The following is an 18,830-nucleotide window of genomic DNA, read 5'->3' on the forward strand; positions in this document are numbered from 1 at the left end:
AGACGATAGGAGTGTTAGAGATCTGTCACCAAACCAAGAATAAACCAGACCGAAGTGTCAGAACCCTGACAGCATCAGAGAGTCTGCAAATTGTAAAAAGACTGAGACTGCATGTTATCAGTGAAATCTTTTTCTTCAGTGCTGTCGTTTGCATCTTTCTTCTTCACCGTAGCCTCAGTCTCCAGGCGTCCCGTGAGTGTCAGGGAAAGGAGAAGCTCCTGGAGCAGCGCTTCCGTGCTGCTTTTCGAGACTTCCAGCAGTGGCTGGTCAATGCGAAAATCAATACAGCCAAATGTTTTGATGTGCCTCAGAACCTGGCGGAAGCATCGTCCAGTCTGCAGAAGATCCAGGTAAAATTGTATTGATTTTTTACGAGTTTTCTAATGAATTCAGTTCCAGTTTGGAACACGAAACATAATTCATTGCATTAATGAGAGTACATTTTTCTTATTGCAGGAGTTTCTAAGTGACCGTGAGCAAGGCCACGGCAAACTAAACACGGTGGCCGCCAGCGGAGAGCTGCTGATGAGTATCATTGCCAAAGACAGAGTGGAGTCAGTCAGAGCCAAAATAAACACAACCAGAGAAGACTGGAAAACACTCATGACAAATCTGCACCAGAGAGAGGCCGCTTTACAGGTGTCCGACGCTTCACACACATCTGTTAATCTAGTGACATCTGTTGAGTCTGAGACTCTTCATTCGGGCCAGTAAACTACCGCTCAAAACCATGGAAGCTTGTTTTCCGCCAGGGAATAAAAAATCGAAAAGGTAATTACGACTTTTTATCTCACAATTTTGACTTTAACTCGTAATAGCGAGTCAGAATTGTGAGATAAAAAGTGCAGTATCCTTTATTATTTTTTTATTCCGTGGCGGAAAAAATAAGATTCCATACAAAACAGCCATTGCATAACACAATAGCAACTACCTGCAACATCTAAAAATCTAGTTACATTTATTATTCATGTTATTCAATATTTCTTGCAATCTCAAGGCATGCTTAAGTAAATAATTTAGATCATAGGACCCCAGCAGACGTACCAAAACATTATAAATACCTGATCTAGCTAATCAATCGTTCTCTCTTTAAATGTAGCATCATTGACTATTTTGTTCCAGAATCTTCAGTCTCAGATGCGGGACTTTGAAACGAGTGTGGAGCCGCTCCAGGAGTGGCTGAATGAAACCGAAGAAGCCGTACGGGAGAGCAGCAGTCGGCTACATGACCTCACAGCCAAGAAACAGGAACTGCACAGGTTACAGGTGTAGTACAACGTAATCAATACCACCTTTATTCGCAGCCATTACCAGAAGAGCCATTCACAAGCATCATTCTAGCTGGTCGGAGTAGTCACGCTTTATGGCATCGCTGCTGAACATGAAATAGCATTCACAACTCATTTCATTTCCATAATGTGACGTTTTTTCTCTGTCAAATTGGAAATTCAATGAGAAAAATATGTATACTTTATAATATAGTTGTAAAAATATGTTGGGCAGAGATTTTATGCATCATAAGTTATTTGGCTTATGTAAAGAAGGCTAAATTAAATAGCTATTTGGCTGTTGATTAACATCTTGGTGACATCATTCGAAAAGCTGTTTAAGTTGTTTAAAGGCCAGCCAATTTACTTTATTTTGATAAAAGATTATAAAGACAGTTGTAAAGATTTGTGCGAGTGTTATTTTAGTATTATTTATTTATTAATATTTTTTGTATTTTATATATTTTTTAGTTTTTGTAATTGTGTGTGCTGTTTAAAAAACTTAATATATATTCATTTTATTTTTATTTTAGTTTTAGTAATTTAGGCACTTCAACATTTATTTTAGTTAGTTTTTTAATTTCAGTTTTATTTATTTCAGGTTATTTCAATTTTCAATTAACAAAAACTTTTAGTTTTAGTTTTAAGTAACAATAATTACAATACTGATGTGTGCACGATAAAACCAGGGGTGTGTATTAACAAAGTAAGCAGGGTCACTTGACTTTAATGTCAGAATGTATGTATAGAAAATGATCAGTGCATGTGATCAAGTGTAGAAAACAGCTGCTTTCATGTCATGCTTTAATCTGCTTCTCTGTCATGCACATTTTCACATCGCTTATCCTCAGTCTTAACGTCTGTGCTGTTCATGTGCTGCCATGTTGCTTTATTAATCATCTGACTAACACAGGACTGTGTGCGATGCTTCTGTGTGCTAACGTGCCTGTGCTTTCACAGTCTCTGCTAGAGGAATTAGCCTCTAAGGAGTCTCAGCTGCACAGGTTGAGGGAGAAGGCCCAGCAGCTGTGGGACGGACACACGGCCGGAAAGGGCTTTGTGCACCGTGTCTCGCAGCTCTCAGCTCAGTACCTAGCTTTAAGCAACCTGACCAAGGTAACGTCCCACCTGTCTGCCCGATGGCTACCCGTCCCCAGTGCTGCAGGGGTCGACAGAATGTGTGCACACATAGGGCTGTGTCCCAAACCTTAAAAATGTGGTTTTATCTGGTATCAAATAGAGATTGGAAGATCTATCTACCTGTCTGTCTGTCTATCTATCTACCTGTCTGTCTGTCTGTCTGTCTATCTACCTGTCTGTCTATCTATCTATCTATCTATCTATCTATCTATCTATCTATCTATCTATCTATCTATCTATCTATCTATCTATCTATCTATCTATCTATCTATCTATCTATCTATCTATCTATCTATCTATCTATCTATCTATCTATCTATCTATCTATCTATCTATCTATCTATCTATCTGTCTGTCTGTCTGTCTGTCTGTCTGTCTGTCTGATCCACTTTAACTTTTTAAATTTCAAACATGATTAAAAAAAAAATCTAAGTTTATTGATTTATTTATTTCAACCAAAAAATAAGCATTGTGAAATAAGCATGAAATGTTTGCTTGGACATGTAAATGATATTTAATAATATTAAAACTTGATATTGTGATATCTGAAACAATTTTTCTTAATATGTGCTTTTAAATGTTTACGTCAGTGACCTTCGGTTTTGGACACAGCCCACGTGTTTCTGTTTAGGGTGGACAACACATTTTATCTGAAAACGTTGTGTGGAGTTCAGTTATGAACAGTTATTAAATTTCCAAAAGTATTGTTTTTGATGTTATATTCACATTTTATTTAGGTTCTCAATTAAGTACTCAATTGTTGCACAAAAATGATGTATTTCGGGCAGTGTAAGTATTGTTATGTCTTAAATATAAAAAAAAAAAAAAAAAAAAATCATATGGAATAATCATCCAGATCAATAAGTATTCAACATGACTAAAAAGTGCTGTTGCTTTCCTTTTAACACAATGACTATTTCTAATAAGATGCTACCCCTACCAAATAATTGTTATTAACTGTATGTTATGATCATGTATGGATCACGCACATATTATCCTAAGCAAATGATTCACTTTATCTTTGAGAAGTGATTATTTATCCGATTATGTTGTGCCTGTCTGATAGGAAAAAGCATCTAGAATCGACCGCATTGTGTCCGAGCACCAGCTGTTCTCGCAGGGCCTGAAAGAGCTGCAGAACTGGGTGGCTGATACCAGTCACATGCTGCAAACCTACTGCACTCCCACCGCAGACAAAAACGTGCTGGACAGCAGGATGATCAAACTCGAGGTGAATATATGTCACTATAACAACCATATTTACTTCCAAAATGATAACTGGATGCCACATAAATCAAACATAAAATAGGATGAGGTCATGCAACATTAATGTAGCATACTGAATTCTATACTACTGTTGAATATTACATACTATTTCGCATACTACTTTTGTAGTGGGCAATATATACCGTGCAGTATTCAGTAAGAGTTCGGACCTCATTCTGAACATTTGATCTAAAGTATGTGCATTTGATTGTTTGTGGACATTTGCATGATTTGTATGGGCATTTGATTTCATGGCCCTTATCATGTAGTTTACATGTAATAAGAGGTTTTTGCCAACATGTTCCCCAGGCTTTACTGACGGCACGTCAAGAGAAGGAAATACAGCTGAAAATGCTGCTAACAAGAGGAGAGTCTGTTCAGAGGAACACCTCCGCTGAGGGTGTACATCTGGTCCGTCAACAAATCGAGGACCTCAAGGATTCCTGGGATGGACTGCTGTCAGCATCTATTCAGTGCAAAAGGTTAATGTGGTCTTATTAAAATCAGTGCAAAAGCCTAACATAAAAATACACTTGTTTCGTTGATAATTAAATTTGTATTTGATGGATGTCATAAAAAGTATGTACACTTCTATGTCATGGTAAAGTCATTTTATGTGGTAGCAGAGAATGGTTTATTTTTTAATTTTATATATATATATATATAGTCTGTACACACACACACACACACACACACACACACACACACACACACACACACACACATATATATATATATATTATATATATTTATATTTGTTATTTGTATGTTATAATAATAAAAAGTTCCTTTCATTCGTAAACTTTAATTGTCATAACGTTTTCAAAATGATGAAACATTTTTAGAACATTTAAAAAAACTAGAACATCAGAGAACATTCAGAAATAACGTTTTCATATTTTAAAGGGATAGTTCACCCAAAAGTTAAAATTCTGTCATCCTTTACTCACCCTCATGTTGTTCCAAACCTGTACGAGGTTCTTTCTTCTGCTGAACACAAAAGAAGATATTCTGAATGTCGGAAACCAGTTGATGGGCCTCATTTACTTCCATAGTATTTTATTTTCCATACTGTCTATGGAAGGCAGTGGGAAAATGGTTAACCATATTCTTCAAAATATCTTCTTTTGTGTTCAGCAGAAAAAGAAATTCATACAGGAACAATTTTTGGGTGAACTATCCCTTTAAAGGGAATGTTAGCAACACATTTTTGTTAGCTTGGCAAGAGGTCTGATTCCTTTTTCTAACAAATGAATAATAAATCTGAAAAATCATTGCAAAACAGCTTCTCATTGAGTTAAAACAGGACAAGACTCAAAACTAGTATATAGCGAACTCTAGAACCTTGTACAGACAAAAAAAATGGTCGTTAATAAAAAGAGTGTTCTTTGCTGAAGTTGAATTAGCTACTAAATTAAAGGATGTTATGTTTGGGTTGGAACAGTCAACTGGAGGGCGCTCTGTCACAGTGGACCAGTTACCAGGAGGACGTGCGTCAGTTTGTGAGCTGGATGGAGACTGTGGAAGAGACTTTAAACTCTGCAGACAAACAGTGTTCTGAGATGAGAGACAAAACCACCAACCTGGGCAAAGCCAAAGTACGGTGTTATTGTCAATGCTTTGAGTCTCTGAATAATTCAGTCCTGCCTTACAAATATTCTCCTCATTTCAGTTGCTCTCAGAAGATGTTTTAAGTCACAGCAGTGTTCTGGACGTCATATCCATGAAGGGATCCAACATGGCTGAGCACTATGTCACCCAGCTAGAGATTCAAGACTTGCAAGAGCGCTATAACATTGTCAAAAATGAAGCCCAGGTATAATGCACCCCTCATTGGTCACCGTATTGAATGTTCAGCACGTGTTGATGCACTCACATGTTTCTGCTACAGTGTGCGGTTGCCAAAGCGGAGGAGCTGGTGTCGGCCCATCAGGTGTACCAGTGCAGTCTGCATGAGTTTAAAGACTGGCTGGAGCAACAGCAGGAGAGACTGAGCTGCTACACACAGCTGGAGGGAGACGTCGAGACTCTAGAGGACACGCTACGCAAACTACAGGTCAGAAGACGTCTTGAAGTGGTTATTGTGAGGGACATTACTGTATATGTTGAGAACGTTTGACACCTTATTTGTTCATTTTATCTTTCTTAGCTTAGAAACATCTTGCAGGACTTCTAATATTTTTTCCTCTTTTAATGACTAATGCTTTAGTTATTTAGTTGATATATTTAGAAAAAAGTATGTCATTTACAAACATATGCTTGTAATGCTTAAGATAAGATAAGTAGTACATTTATATTCAAATATAATTATTTATGACAATATATTAATTCAGATTTACCTGTAAATATTAATAATTAGGGATGCTCCTATATAGACATTTTGGTTAATTCTGATAATCGATTGTTTTTATTGTAAAGTCTGATATTATAATCTCTTAATGTTTTTTTCTTCTGTTGCTTAGAAACATGGTCATAATAAAGTTCAAATCTGAAATGTTATACATTTAAAAAATGTAAATATCAGTCATCAAAAAAATGATAATATATGGTAGAAATATGTATAATTGCTTCTGCAGACATAGACAATACTGTCTGAAGTACAAAATATTATTTTATATGATATATGTATATGTTAAATTTATATTCTATATTATATTGAGAAACTGGTAGTGTTCATAATTTAAATTAATTCTAAAACTAAAAATTATTTCATGATTCCATAAGTTTCAAGAAGTTTCACGATATAATTGTGATGTTAGTTTTTTTCCCTTTAATAACTATTGTTTTTTTTTGATGAACATACCTTCAACAAAAACAATAGTTATTAAAGGGGAAAAAAAACTAACATCACGATTATATCGTTTTTTTTAGCTTTTTAATTCAATTAGAATTTGTGAATATTTTAAAATTAATAACTATTTATTTGACTTATATGACACTTTATATTTTAATTTGTATTATATAAATATTAAATATAACTTAAGTTAGATTGTTTTAAGATATTGATATTAATAATGAATTATATATTACTTATAGTATATATTTTTATGTTTTATATTTTTAATAATAAAAAAAATCATATATTTTTATTTTCATTATAAAAATTGTATTATATTTAAATGATTTTAAGCCATCCTGCAGCCCCCCTTGGAGGGGACCCGGCCATTTGGTTTGGAATGACTGATTTAAAGAAATGCCATTATTAGCCGATACAGATGTAATTTTTTAATTATCTGCTGAATATTTTGATTACTTGTGATTTCAATATAAATATGCCTTAGAGAAATACCTTATATCTATCTCCAGGAGCTGCAGGTGCACTGCACAGAAGGTCACGCTCTGCTCAACACGCTGCTGGTGACCCGAGAGCAGGTGATTCCCTGGGGCGTCCCGCAGTTAGAGGACCGATGCTTGGAGACGGTCCAGCAGGAGTGGGGCTCGTATCAGGCCCGGCTGGGTGAGACCAGATCTCACCTCAATAGCGCTCTGGCCAAACTCCGACAGATTGAGCAGAAGTTCCAGCGGCTGGATAACTGGCTCAAGGGGATGGAAACCAAAGGACAGTTACGCTCCGGCCGTCGCTCTGACAGAGGAACAAAAGAAGCACAGCTGCATCTCCTGAAGGTTGGAACAGGAAACATTCACTGAAAATGGTGTAGGATTTACTTCGAAATTGCTAGTAAATTTCACAAATAGTCACAAAGAAACGACAATCAACGCATTGAATTAAATGTGACATTTTGAAGCAGAAAGACTTGTAAAATGCTCACCAGTAATCTGTTTTATTTACAACTTCAAAAAAAAAGTTTTTACATCATAGTTACCATAAATCTGGATTGGTACGCTAAAGGTTATAGGTTTAAACCCAAGATGAGGTTATTCATGAAACTGTTGCTCCAAGAGAACTGTTCCAGTAGAATACATGTATGGAGTCAGTGATATATTGTTGTGATTGTTTCTTCAGGGTTGGCATGAGGAGGTGCTGGCCTATCAGGAGGAGATCGAGGGTCTCAGTGTCCTGGCCCAACAGGTTTTAGAAGAGATGCCCATAAGCAGCAGAGTCAGTGCGAGAGCCACACAACTGACGTCCCGCTATCATGCCCTGCTGCTACACCTGCAGGTGCACTTTAAACACACATTTACCTAGCCTATTAAATGAAGACATACCATAAGCCCTCTATAAAGTGTTTATAAATCTAATTATAATCACCTCAGACTAATCCTAACCCTAAAAAACAGTATTTACTCTATTTATGAATAATCTTTCCAAAATGGATTGTGTGAGATTTAGCTCACTTTTTGAGGCAGTTTGGTACCCAAAGTATAGAAAAGTAAACCCACAAAAAACATTAAGATGGCTATCTATCTAAATGGGTGGCTTTAATCATATAATTATTTTGTTTTTAAATAAACCCATTTATTATTGTGAAAGACTAACCATAACTCAAACCTTACCCCTAAAAGACAACCTAAAAAACATTATTTACTTAAATTATTTAGCACTCTTTCCTTCAAGTACATCTTATCACAATGAGTCAGATTAAGCTCATTTTTTTGGGATATTTTGTCTTTAAAGTAATGATTTGAAACACACACTCTTTAAATGCAACAATGCTGAATTGAACTATTAATTGTATATGTATTTGCAGGACACTATCAAGCAGCTGAAGGGGGAAATGTCCATTATTGAAGAGTCCCAGAGTGTCTTTAGCACCTTCTCTGATTGGTTGAGCACAGCACAAAAGAATTTCAGTAGTGTGACCACTACTACCATTGATGTGGTTGATCGTGTTTCCATGGAGAAGAAGATGAAAAAATTAGAGGTATGATAAATATGATCTTTGGTTATTAAGAAAAAGCAGCTTTATACTTTAACGTGTGCAAGTTTACACTTTCGTTCAAAACTGTGCAGTAATGCAGTAAATACATTTTTTTTTTGTTGACAAAATTAATCATTTTATTCAGTAAGGATGCATTAAATTGATCAAAAGGGACAGTAAAGACATTTATAATGTTACAAAATATTTATATTTTAAAATAAATGCTGTTATTTTCTATTCATCAAAGAATCCTGAAAAAATGTATCATAGTTTCCACAAAAATATCAACTGTTTTCAACATTAATGATAATAATACAAACTGTTTCTTAAGCATCAAATCAGCATATTAGAATGATTTCTGAAGGATCATGTGACACTGAAGACTGGAGTAATGATGCTGAAAATACAGCTTTGCAACACAGGAATAAATTAAATTTTTAAATACAGTTCTTTTAAATATTACTGTCCTTTTTCATAGACGTTTTTCAAAATATATAAAAAAATCTCCACAGACCCCGAACGTTAGTGCATATCCTCATATGAAGTTCTTTTTTTTTGTCTCAGGCTCTGCAGGGTGATATGGAGCTGGGTCACACCTTCCTGAAGACCATGCGTGAAAAGACTGATCGTGCCATGACGTTCCTGGAGGAACCTGAGGCTGAGCAGCTCAAGGAGGAAGTCGACACCCGACTCTCCCAGCTGGAGGCGTTGATCAGAGCTCTGCGGTCAGAGCTTAGTGCCACAGAGAAATCCATACAGCTCTCTAAAGACTTCCTGGACAAATACAAGACTCAATCACAATGGCTCACAGACACAAAATCACTGCTGGCGTCTCCTGTGGAGCCAAAGGCTGAACTATACCAAAAAAAGGCTCAGCTAGCCAAATATAAGGTGAGCAAAACAGATTTTTTTGTGACATGATAAATCACATTTGTGTGAGCATGAACAATTACGCATAGCTTCTAATACAGCCGTCTTCAGAGAGTCATGTAAACCCTTTACTATGTCAAATGCTTCTTTTGTCCCCTTCTAGACAATCCAGCAGACCATCCAGTCCCATGAGTCAGCTGTCAAATCGGTTATAGAGAAGGGAGATGCACTTCTTGAAACGATCCGGGACCCGTCTGTCAGCGAGAACATTGGCAAGCTGAAATCCGACTATCAAGACTTATGCAGTAATGCCAAGGTACTGTCATGCATAATACAAGACCCTTTGAAAATGTGTCTCTGCTAATTGTGTTCCATGCGATTTGCTGGTATGTTGTAGGTTCATGTTCAGAGTTTGACGGAGAGCGTGAGAGAGCATGAAGACTATAACAGTGAACTACAAGAAGTAGAGAAATGGCTGTTACAGATGTCTAGCAGGCTGGTCACTTCTGATTCCACGCAAAGTGGCAATTTAGAGACGGCCACACAACAGCTAGCCAGACACAAGGTGTGTGCACTGTTACTATAGCTATTATTTATATCTTCCAGATATCCCATGAACAATAGCTTTGCAGCAACTTGCACTATCATAAAAATAAATAACATAAAACTACCATAAAAATAAATAACAATCCATGCAGAAGTCAAATAAACAATTTCATAGTCTGTTTCCTCACACTTTTTACATATTTATATTTTTAGATACATATGCATAAACATATTTAGTTTTTAACTACTGACTTTTCTTAGCTTAATTTTTGTCAGTTCTATTTCTGATTTGGCCTGTTTCTTCGCAGGCAATAATGGAGGAGATTGCTGGTTTTGAGGAGCGTTTGACCAGCCTGAAGGACAAAGGCGAACGTCTCACCAGTAGCTGCACGGAGCAAGTGCAGGCCAAGATCAGTCAGCAGATCCAGGCACACCAGCAGGGAACCAGAGACAGTTATTCGGCTATCTGCAGCACGGCTCAGCGTGTGAGCACTCCTCCTAATAAAGGATTGCATTATCAGAAATGTCGCCTTATTTATTTCATAGTCTAATGTTTAACGTTTGGCTCATCAGGTGTATCAGAGTCTTGACCGTGAGCTCCAGAAGCACGTCAGCCATCAGGACACCCTGCAGCAGTGTCAGACGTGGCTGTCCACCGTTAAAGAGGAGATCCAGCTGCAGACGCAGACTCCCTATGGCCTTCAGGAGGCTCTGAAACAGGTAGATGCCACAGAGCAGGAGAGTGAGTCTGTGCTAACTGTTACAAAAAAACAGCTTAGAAGTTGTCTGAACAAATTTAGACATATATATATACTGTATATATATATATATATATATATATATATATATATATATATATATATACTGTATAAACTTTTTTCATGAGTTTTCAGACCTGTCAAGTGCCACCTGTCCTGCCAATTTATAAATATTCTTTGAACAGGAAATAGTTCAGAAGCTCCTTCTGACAAAAGTACATGATTTATTGTACTGTATAAGACCACTGACAAAAATATCAGGATTAAATTTAATATATAGGCCTATTAGTATTTAAATAAGCAATTCTTTAGTCTTTTCTGTTATTTTGTCCAAAAAACATAATGTGAATTTTAAATGTATGTGTTTAAATTGCCTCCAAAAGTGTAGCTTTGGACATACAGTAACTTATTAAATAAATATATTGAAATATATCATTTATTTCTATTTCATAAATAGATTACAGTAACTATTATATCATTAAGGTTTATATATATATATATATATATATATATATATATATATATATATATATATATATATATATATATATATATATATATATATATATATATAAAATTTAAGGTAAATATATATATTATTTTATTAAAAAGGAGAATTTCATAGACATTGTTTACAGCACTCGTAGAGCTATTGTTGTTATTATTGTTTTTTGCACATATATGTTTTAATGATATGTAGTAAGATTTTGACTACTTACTCCACAGATGAAGCACTTCAGGGCCCTACAGGAGCAGGCCAGTACATATCTTGACCTGGTTTGTTCAGTGTGTGATTTATCTGATGAGTCTGTAAGGGCTACAGCTGCCCAAATACAGCAAACCAAAACAATGGTGAGTTTGATCACGCAGACTTATCTAATGCCGCTTTGGGTTGTAGAGTTAATCTAGTTAATAATAATATGATTGATATTGTTAATTCTACAGATTGAGGAGAGGATGACCATTTCTCAAGAGCTGTCAGATAGCTGGAGGGAGATTAAAGAGCAAAAACAGGAACTCGCAACACTTTTCCAGGACATGGAACAGCAATTGCAAAGTCTCTCCAGGAGACCTGCGGAGCTGGAGCCCAAGATTGCGCAAAACATGCTTGATCAAGCCAAAGTAAATATATGTGTCTGATCTTGATTAATGTAATGTTTCTATATATTTTAAAATGTTATGTATATAATTTTAAAATAAAAATATTATATTATATATTTATATTATGAATATACTGTATATATTGGTAAATGTAATGTGGGTTGAGGAAAAGTTGGCTATGATTTTATTGGTTAATATTATTTTTTACCCACCCTAGCCTTGATTACATCAGCAGAACAAGAACAAAAGCTAAATGTTTCAAATATGGAGAAAGTTATTACATTTTGATGACAGATTATGACAACAGACATTTTTATTTTTTAGATTAATGTGCACTGATGAAAAAGACCAGGAAGATTTATTTATAACGTAAAAGAGTCCATTTTCATTTCTCATTTCTCGTCCATTTTCATCTCTTTTTATGCTTGTCTTATCCTCTGTGCTCATGTTGCCTGTAGGAATTTGAGCAGCACCTTAAAAGCAGACAAAGCACTCTGACTAAAATGACAGAGCTTGTGAGTAAGCTGACAGAAGGGAAGGAGTCTCCTGAGCATACAGACATTGGTCGATTGAGTCATGCATGGCTGGAACTGTGTCATCAGGCTAACAAACTGCATGCTCAGAGAGAGGAAGATCTGCAAAGGACTAAAGAGTATCATGACTGCATCAGTGCCATGGAAGCCCTCTTTGAACAGGTGTCCAAGGAATGGGATAACCTGGCCAGGTAGACCTATTATTCAGGATTTAGTGTAAATGTATTCATATGACACGTTTAATTAGTGCTACAGTGAAAGTGTCATTTGAGACTTACATTATTCTTTCATGATTTTGTAGAACTGATGCTGAGAATTCATCTAATCATTTGGAGGCTCTTCGGAAACTCTCAGTTGTTCTTAAAGAAAAGATAAACACACTTGATGACCTCAAAGAACAGAAGCAAAAAGTAATGTATCACTTAAACCTGGATGACAAAGAGCTGGTGAAGGAGCAGATTGGCCACTTTGAGCAACGATGGGCCCATCTAGAGAGCCTCATTGAGAGAAAGATCCAAGACTCCATTGTGACCCTTGAAGATATGGGCCAAGTTGAGGCCCGTTTGAGGGAAGCTCGCGAATGGGCCGAGGAGCAGCAGCCTGCCCTGTCCGAAGCCATGAAGATGAGTCCTCCCCCTGAGCTAGCACAGAGTTTCCTCTTTGACCATCTCACCATATGCAGTGAACTGGAAGTCAAGCAGCTTCTGCTGGCCCAGGCCATGAGCGATGCAGATAGGGTTTTAGCACATCTTGGGCTAAACGAAAGACAAAGACTGCAGCAGCTTATCTCAGAAACTCAAGCAGAAGTGGAGTCCTTGAGCGTCAAAGTGGCTCAACGTAGGAAACACCTAAGCAAAGCCTTCACTGAGAGAAACCAGTTCCTGTTGGCTGTGAATCAAGCTATCACCTGGGTCCAACAGAACGAGAAGAAAGCACAAGCAGAGGATTATGTAGCCCTTCTTCCCGACGACCTATCTAAGCAGGTGAGGACATGCAGGAACATCCAGAGTAGCTTGAGGGCCTACCAGAGTGAGCTGACCTCCCTGTGGTCCCAAGGTAGGGATTTGATGAAAGATGCCTCTGAAGAAGAGAAATCAGAGATGTTAAACAAGCTCCAAGAGCTGCAGAATACCTTCGAGGCTGCCCTACAGAAGTGTAGCCAGAGGCTTCAGGAGCTGGAAAAGGTGTTGGTGTCTAGAAAATATTTCAAGGTAGATCTCGAGAAGATATGCCAGTGGTTGAAGCAAGCTGATATTGTGACCTTCCCAGAGATCAACCTCATGAATGGAGATGCAGAATTAAGCTCGCAACTTACAAAATACCAGCAAATATTGGATCAAGCCATGGAATATGAGAACCTTCTGCTAACTGTGCAAAGAACAGGTCAAGAAATACTTCCCACTCTGAATGAAGTCGACCATTGCTACTTAGATGAGAAATTGATTGCTCTTCCTCAACAGTACAATAATATTTTAGGACTAGCCAAAGAGAAACAAGAGAAAATACAGCAAGCTATCCTTGCCCGACAGGAATATGCCTCCTTTATTGATATCACCCACAAAGCACTTAAAGAACTTGAGGAACAGTTCTACAATTTGGGGACACAGTCTGTCAGCCTTAAGACTGAGGAAGTTGTCAGTCTTCTGGCAGATTATAAAGCCCTCCTAGTGGAGTTGACCAATCTCGGACAAGCCGTCAGTGAGCTTAACCAGAAGAAAGAGGGATTTCGAAGCACTGGTCAACCATGGAGACCTGAAGAAATGACTCAACTTGTTAGCCTTTACAACGGACTCAAAAGATTGATTGAGCAGAGGGTAGAACATCTCGACGACACTCTAGAATCTTTCGAGGACCATCAAGCCATGGCTATGCAGGTTGATTCCGAGCTAAAGGCCACCAAAGAGCAACTGGTGAAAGTCAATGCGGAGACACAGTCAGCTGAGGAGAGATTGAAAAACTATCATGCCCTGGCCGCTAGTCTTCAAGGTGCCAGCTCTCACCTCACTCGACTCATGGAGCAGATGGATAACCTGGTATCCCACATGGATACCGCTGCACACGAGGCTTCAAAGCAGCGGGTGACCTCTTGGCAGGAAGAGCTTCAGTCATTACAGTCAGCTGTTGGAGAACTAATTGTTGAGTGTGAGAACAGGTTTGTCCAGAGTAAAGACTTTGAGACCGAAGTCAATCGGACCTTAACTTGGCTCCAGCAAATCAAAGATGAACTTGGCTCTGAGGTGGTGGTAGACGTCAAGATTGAGAAAGTCCAGGAGGAAATCCGGAAGCAACAGATAATGCAAGAGGAAGTGCAGTCGAGGCTGAGGATAGTGGCGGCTCTTAGCACCAGAGAGAAGCAGAAGTACACCAGTGCCAATGAGCTCGTTCCCGCTCACGTGGACTCAAGTCTACAAGAGATGGCCAAGCTGGAGGCTGATGTTCAACGTGCCCTGAGCTCTAAACAGGCAAGTTCTATTAAAACCATCAATTCAACGAAGACTCTTAGTTAATGCACAAAAACCTTGCATATATCTTCACCATTATGTTGTGTTTTAGATACTGTGCCCCAACTTGGGATTCTGGTGTGCCTACCAGGCCTCTTAACAAGCTAAGCCAGCAAGAGTTTCTTAGTCAACCAATGGTTACCCTACACTCTTAAAAATAAAGTTTCTTTATTGGCATATATGGTTCCATGAAGAACCTTAAATGTCCATGGAACCTTTCCATTGTTCAAAAAGTTATTTATAGTGGAAAAAGTTCTTCACACTTCGATAAAATGGTTCTTTTAAGAACTGTTCCATGAACGGTTCTTGGGGGAATGGTCCTTCTACGGCATATAAAACCTTTTGAAACCTTTATTTTTAATAGTGTAGCTTACTATTAACTAATGAATCCAAATGTTTATCTTATAGATTACATTAGAGCAAGCTCTTGGCTTGTGTCAGAAGTACCACTCCAGAATGCAAACAGCTTGTGAGTGGCTAGAGGACGCTGTGGGCTTCTTGCAACAGGCCAGTCTCGGGGTGGACGTGGAGAACTACGAGGAGTGTTTGAGGCAACAAGAAGATATCATGGCCACTGAACAGGAGTTCCTGGGTGTTCTTGAGGAGCTGGAATCGTTGCCACCTCAACTTGAAAACCTGGTCAACCCTACATCCAAAGAGCAGCTTCGACTTAGTGTGGAGTCTGCACAGCAGAGAGGTGTGGAGGTCAGAGACCAGCTGCAGTGCCACCAAGACATTTTAAACAGGTACAGTTTGGAACACAGCAGTTTTCCAGAACATTTGAGCTCTTAGATATATTAAGAGTTGTAAATTGACCCAAGTTTGATGCCAATAAAGACTACTTATTGTAGTTATAATGTGACCTTTTCAGCTGTGTTGCCCAGTGGAATTCATATCAGGAGGCCAGACAGACAGTCATTGAGCTGATGAATGAGGCAGAGAAGAAGCTAACAGAGTTTTCCACAGCCAAGGCTGCAACGGGCCAGGAAGCTGAAGAGAAACTCAGGAGTCATAAGGTGAGCTAAGTATGCCATAATGACTCTCTTTCTTGAGAAAATAAACTTATTCAACTACTTGATGATACTGATAAACCAATTCAAAATGTCTTCATCTTTGGCCTGCAGTCATTAGTATCCATGGTGAACAGTTTCCAAGAAAAGTTGACTGGTCTGGAAGAGCAAGCGTCCCAGTTAGAGCTGATTGGAAGTGACGCCAGTAAAGCCACCATAAGTCGATCCATGACCACAGTGTGGCAGCGCTGGACCAGGTTACGCAGTGTAGCACGAGGCCAAGAGAGGGTGCTGGAGGATACGGCTCATGAATGGAGAACTTTCAGGGAAAAGGTGCAGTTTCACTTGTGGCCAAATATTGTTGGACCCATTTAATTGTATGATGCTCTGTCCCTACACAGATTAAGGAAATGTTATAATAACATTTAAATCACAAATCAAATGGTTTGAAATGGTATATTGAATATATATCACATTTAATGGTACAATCACTTGGGTTAACAGGTTAATGTCACAAATAATTATATAGTTTTTTAAACAAGACAACTATGTTTTTCAGATGATGAAGGTTAGAGCTGTAACAGAAGAGCTGAAGGGCCGTGTTCCTGATTGCACCGCTGAAAAAGCCTCCAAAGCCACATTGCAGTCACATCTGGACCAATACGAGCTGGTCGGTCAGGACTTAGAGAGGGAGCAGTCTTCTCTAACTCTCCTACGACAGTATGCTCTCAGCCTGCTACATGATGTGGAGGTGTCTGTGCCAACTGCTGATCATGAGCAATTACCAAGTCTGAAGGAGATCAAAGCCGTGCAAGATAAGCTAGAGAGGTGTGTAATCTTTCTCCAAACCAATATGGATCCAGCACCAAAATATTATTATGTACAGTGCAAAATATGCTAATCTGTTTAGTACTTTTAAAACCTGTCAAAGAAAAGAATACACAGTTTTTTTCAAGCATCACTAAGATTGGCTAATACCAATATGATGACATATATTTTATACAATTTTAAACTATTAATTCAACTGTCTACAGTAACCAATGTATTTGTAGCTTGTGCAAATGATAAAAAGTGATTGATTGCTAACCAGTTTAATGTCAGTTAGTTTTGCTTCCAATTAATAGCTTGAACAGAACAATGCTGATAATTAGCCTGTACCAGCATTATTGACTGAATGCTAATTTGTACAACCTGTGTCTCTTGTAGTTTCCTGCAGAAGGCCAGGACAGGAAAGGCTCGGGTCCAGCAGGAATTATCGGACAGGGAAGGTGTGGAGAGAGGACTGAGTTTGGTCAAGAGCTGGATCCAGGACTCCAGGGAGCTCCTGCTGAACCCCACATCTGATCTGGATATTCTCACACAAGAATTGGAGGTGAAAAAAAAAAGAAACTATTTAGTATCCAACACTATTTTTTTGTTTTCAAACTTCAGTATGCTACACTATTGACACAATTTTGCATGTTTAATTAGGTGAAGTTGAGCTTGTTGCATTGTGGGATGCAGTACCCAATGCAGTATTTCTTGATATTACAAGAAATGTAGTGTTTCTGGTTTTGCATGCATATAGAATATTTTCATATTGTTCACAGTATACATACTATAGTGGTAGTATGTAAATAGAATGGTAGAATGAATTTGCCTGTCTTTATTGTATTTTAAATTTGTGCAGGTGATGCATGGAGAGCTGATCACGCATCGTCAGAACGTGGACAAGCTTGCAGAGCAGCAGCAAAGTAAATACTTAGACCTGTTCACTATTTTACCATCTGAGATCTCAATGCAGCTGGCTGAAGTGTCCCTGGCACTGGGATCCATTGAGGACCAGGTACATAATTACCCTTTTTTATTGTTTTCATAGTGTATTAATTGGCAGTTTCTTACAAAATCATAGGAGACCAATGTTTTGAACAATATTACCCTTTTTACTAACACTTCATAATATAAGATATAAATTAATTAATCCATACCTTTAGGTTCAAGCCAAGGAGAGAGACATCCAGAAGACCAGAGTTATCAAAGAAGAGTTCAACTCCAGAATTCATGATGTGTCTGAAAAGTTGAAGGCCATCTCTACCACTCTGAAGGAAAAGGCCACTGATATTGACCAGGCCAAAGATGAGGCCAGAGTAATTGTTGCATCCTAATAATCTTTATATTGATAACATTTTAATGTGTTAATGCTCACTGTCTTGAATGGCTATAAAGTACTTGAACTCCTTGCTTTATTTATAGCGTCTCTGTGATGAACTTGACGGCTGCGGAAGAAATCTCGCTGAGCTAGAAGCCGCAGTGCAGGACTTTGGTCGCCGCAACCCTCTGATAGCCACACAGCTAGCTGATGCAATTGCCAAATTACGAGAGATCCATCATCACACTCTTCGACTGGCTGAATATAAGACTATATGGTTGAAGAAGGTAAGATGTTTTACTAATAGACAAAATGAACATTCAGCTAATAAGACAGAATCTCACTGAAAACAGGTTATTTGCTCGTTTATTACTTGTATTAGAGTCTTTCAAACATTGTATGTGATATGATGTATTTTTTCTCATAAGGCGGATGCACATTTAGATGAGTACAATGAGATGTTTGAGTTCATAGTGAAGTGGACAGACAAAGCCAGGAGCCTGGTGAAGGCCAACATAATTTGGAACTCCTCCTCGCACTTGCAAGAACAGATCAGGATGTATCAGGTGAACTTCTACGCACACAAGTCAAATATGTATATAACATTTAAGTCCATCAGTTACTGTCTACTGTAACAATTAATAATCTTTGCTTTTGACCCTGCAGTCTGTTCTGCGTGAGTCGCGTGAGCTCCATGGTGACATGGAGGCCATGCAGGAGAAGGTGGAGATACTGTCTGAAACGCTGCAGGTGGAGGCCATGGGACAGCAGGTGTCAGAACTGAGCCGTCACACTGAGGAGCTGGAGCAGGGCATCAGATCACGACTGCAGAGTCTACAGGACGCAGCGAAGGTTTGAGCACCTCAACACGCCTAAAACGATTTCCTCC

General features: G+C 38.2%; 1 protein-coding gene across 8 annotated transcripts in view; it reads left to right on the forward strand.

Annotated features, from left to right (window-relative positions):
- The window catches only part of LOC308707465 (nesprin-1-like), a 75,058-nt gene that overhangs the window by 8,984 nt on the left and 47,244 nt on the right, over positions 1-18,830 (forward strand). For all 8 annotated transcript variants that reach the window (XM_081393981.1, XM_081393988.1, XM_081393985.1 and 5 more), the window contains exons 12-41: positions 173-350; positions 457-639; positions 1,123-1,266; positions 3,475-3,639; positions 3,984-4,156; positions 5,119-5,272; positions 5,347-5,490; positions 5,566-5,730; positions 6,981-7,298; positions 7,639-7,794; positions 8,324-8,497; positions 9,059-9,385; positions 9,528-9,680; positions 9,762-9,929; positions 10,219-10,395; positions 10,484-10,630; positions 11,395-11,520; positions 11,614-11,790; positions 12,228-12,493; positions 12,604-14,764; positions 15,212-15,549; positions 15,675-15,819; positions 15,928-16,146; positions 16,373-16,641; positions 17,020-17,185; positions 17,483-17,638; positions 17,787-17,939; positions 18,046-18,228; positions 18,370-18,507; positions 18,608-18,793. In XM_081393981.1, coding sequence (XP_081250107.1) covers positions 173-350; positions 457-639; positions 1,123-1,266; positions 3,475-3,639; positions 3,984-4,156; positions 5,119-5,272; positions 5,347-5,490; positions 5,566-5,730; positions 6,981-7,298; positions 7,639-7,794; positions 8,324-8,497; positions 9,059-9,385; positions 9,528-9,680; positions 9,762-9,929; positions 10,219-10,395; positions 10,484-10,630; positions 11,395-11,520; positions 11,614-11,790; positions 12,228-12,493; positions 12,604-14,764; positions 15,212-15,549; positions 15,675-15,819; positions 15,928-16,146; positions 16,373-16,641; positions 17,020-17,185; positions 17,483-17,638; positions 17,787-17,939; positions 18,046-18,228; positions 18,370-18,507; positions 18,608-18,793 — 7,609 coding nt within the window. The remainder of the gene's footprint in view (positions 1-172; positions 351-456; positions 640-1,122; positions 1,267-3,474; positions 3,640-3,983; positions 4,157-5,118; positions 5,273-5,346; positions 5,491-5,565; positions 5,731-6,980; positions 7,299-7,638; positions 7,795-8,323; positions 8,498-9,058; positions 9,386-9,527; positions 9,681-9,761; positions 9,930-10,218; positions 10,396-10,483; positions 10,631-11,394; positions 11,521-11,613; positions 11,791-12,227; positions 12,494-12,603; positions 14,765-15,211; positions 15,550-15,674; positions 15,820-15,927; positions 16,147-16,372; positions 16,642-17,019; positions 17,186-17,482; positions 17,639-17,786; positions 17,940-18,045; positions 18,229-18,369; positions 18,508-18,607; positions 18,794-18,830) is intronic.

This window comes from Scardinius erythrophthalmus (genome assembly GCF_964197995.2).
Source record: "Scardinius erythrophthalmus genome assembly, chromosome: 19".
Taxonomy (NCBI): Eukaryota; Metazoa; Chordata; class Actinopteri; order Cypriniformes; family Leuciscidae; genus Scardinius; species Scardinius erythrophthalmus.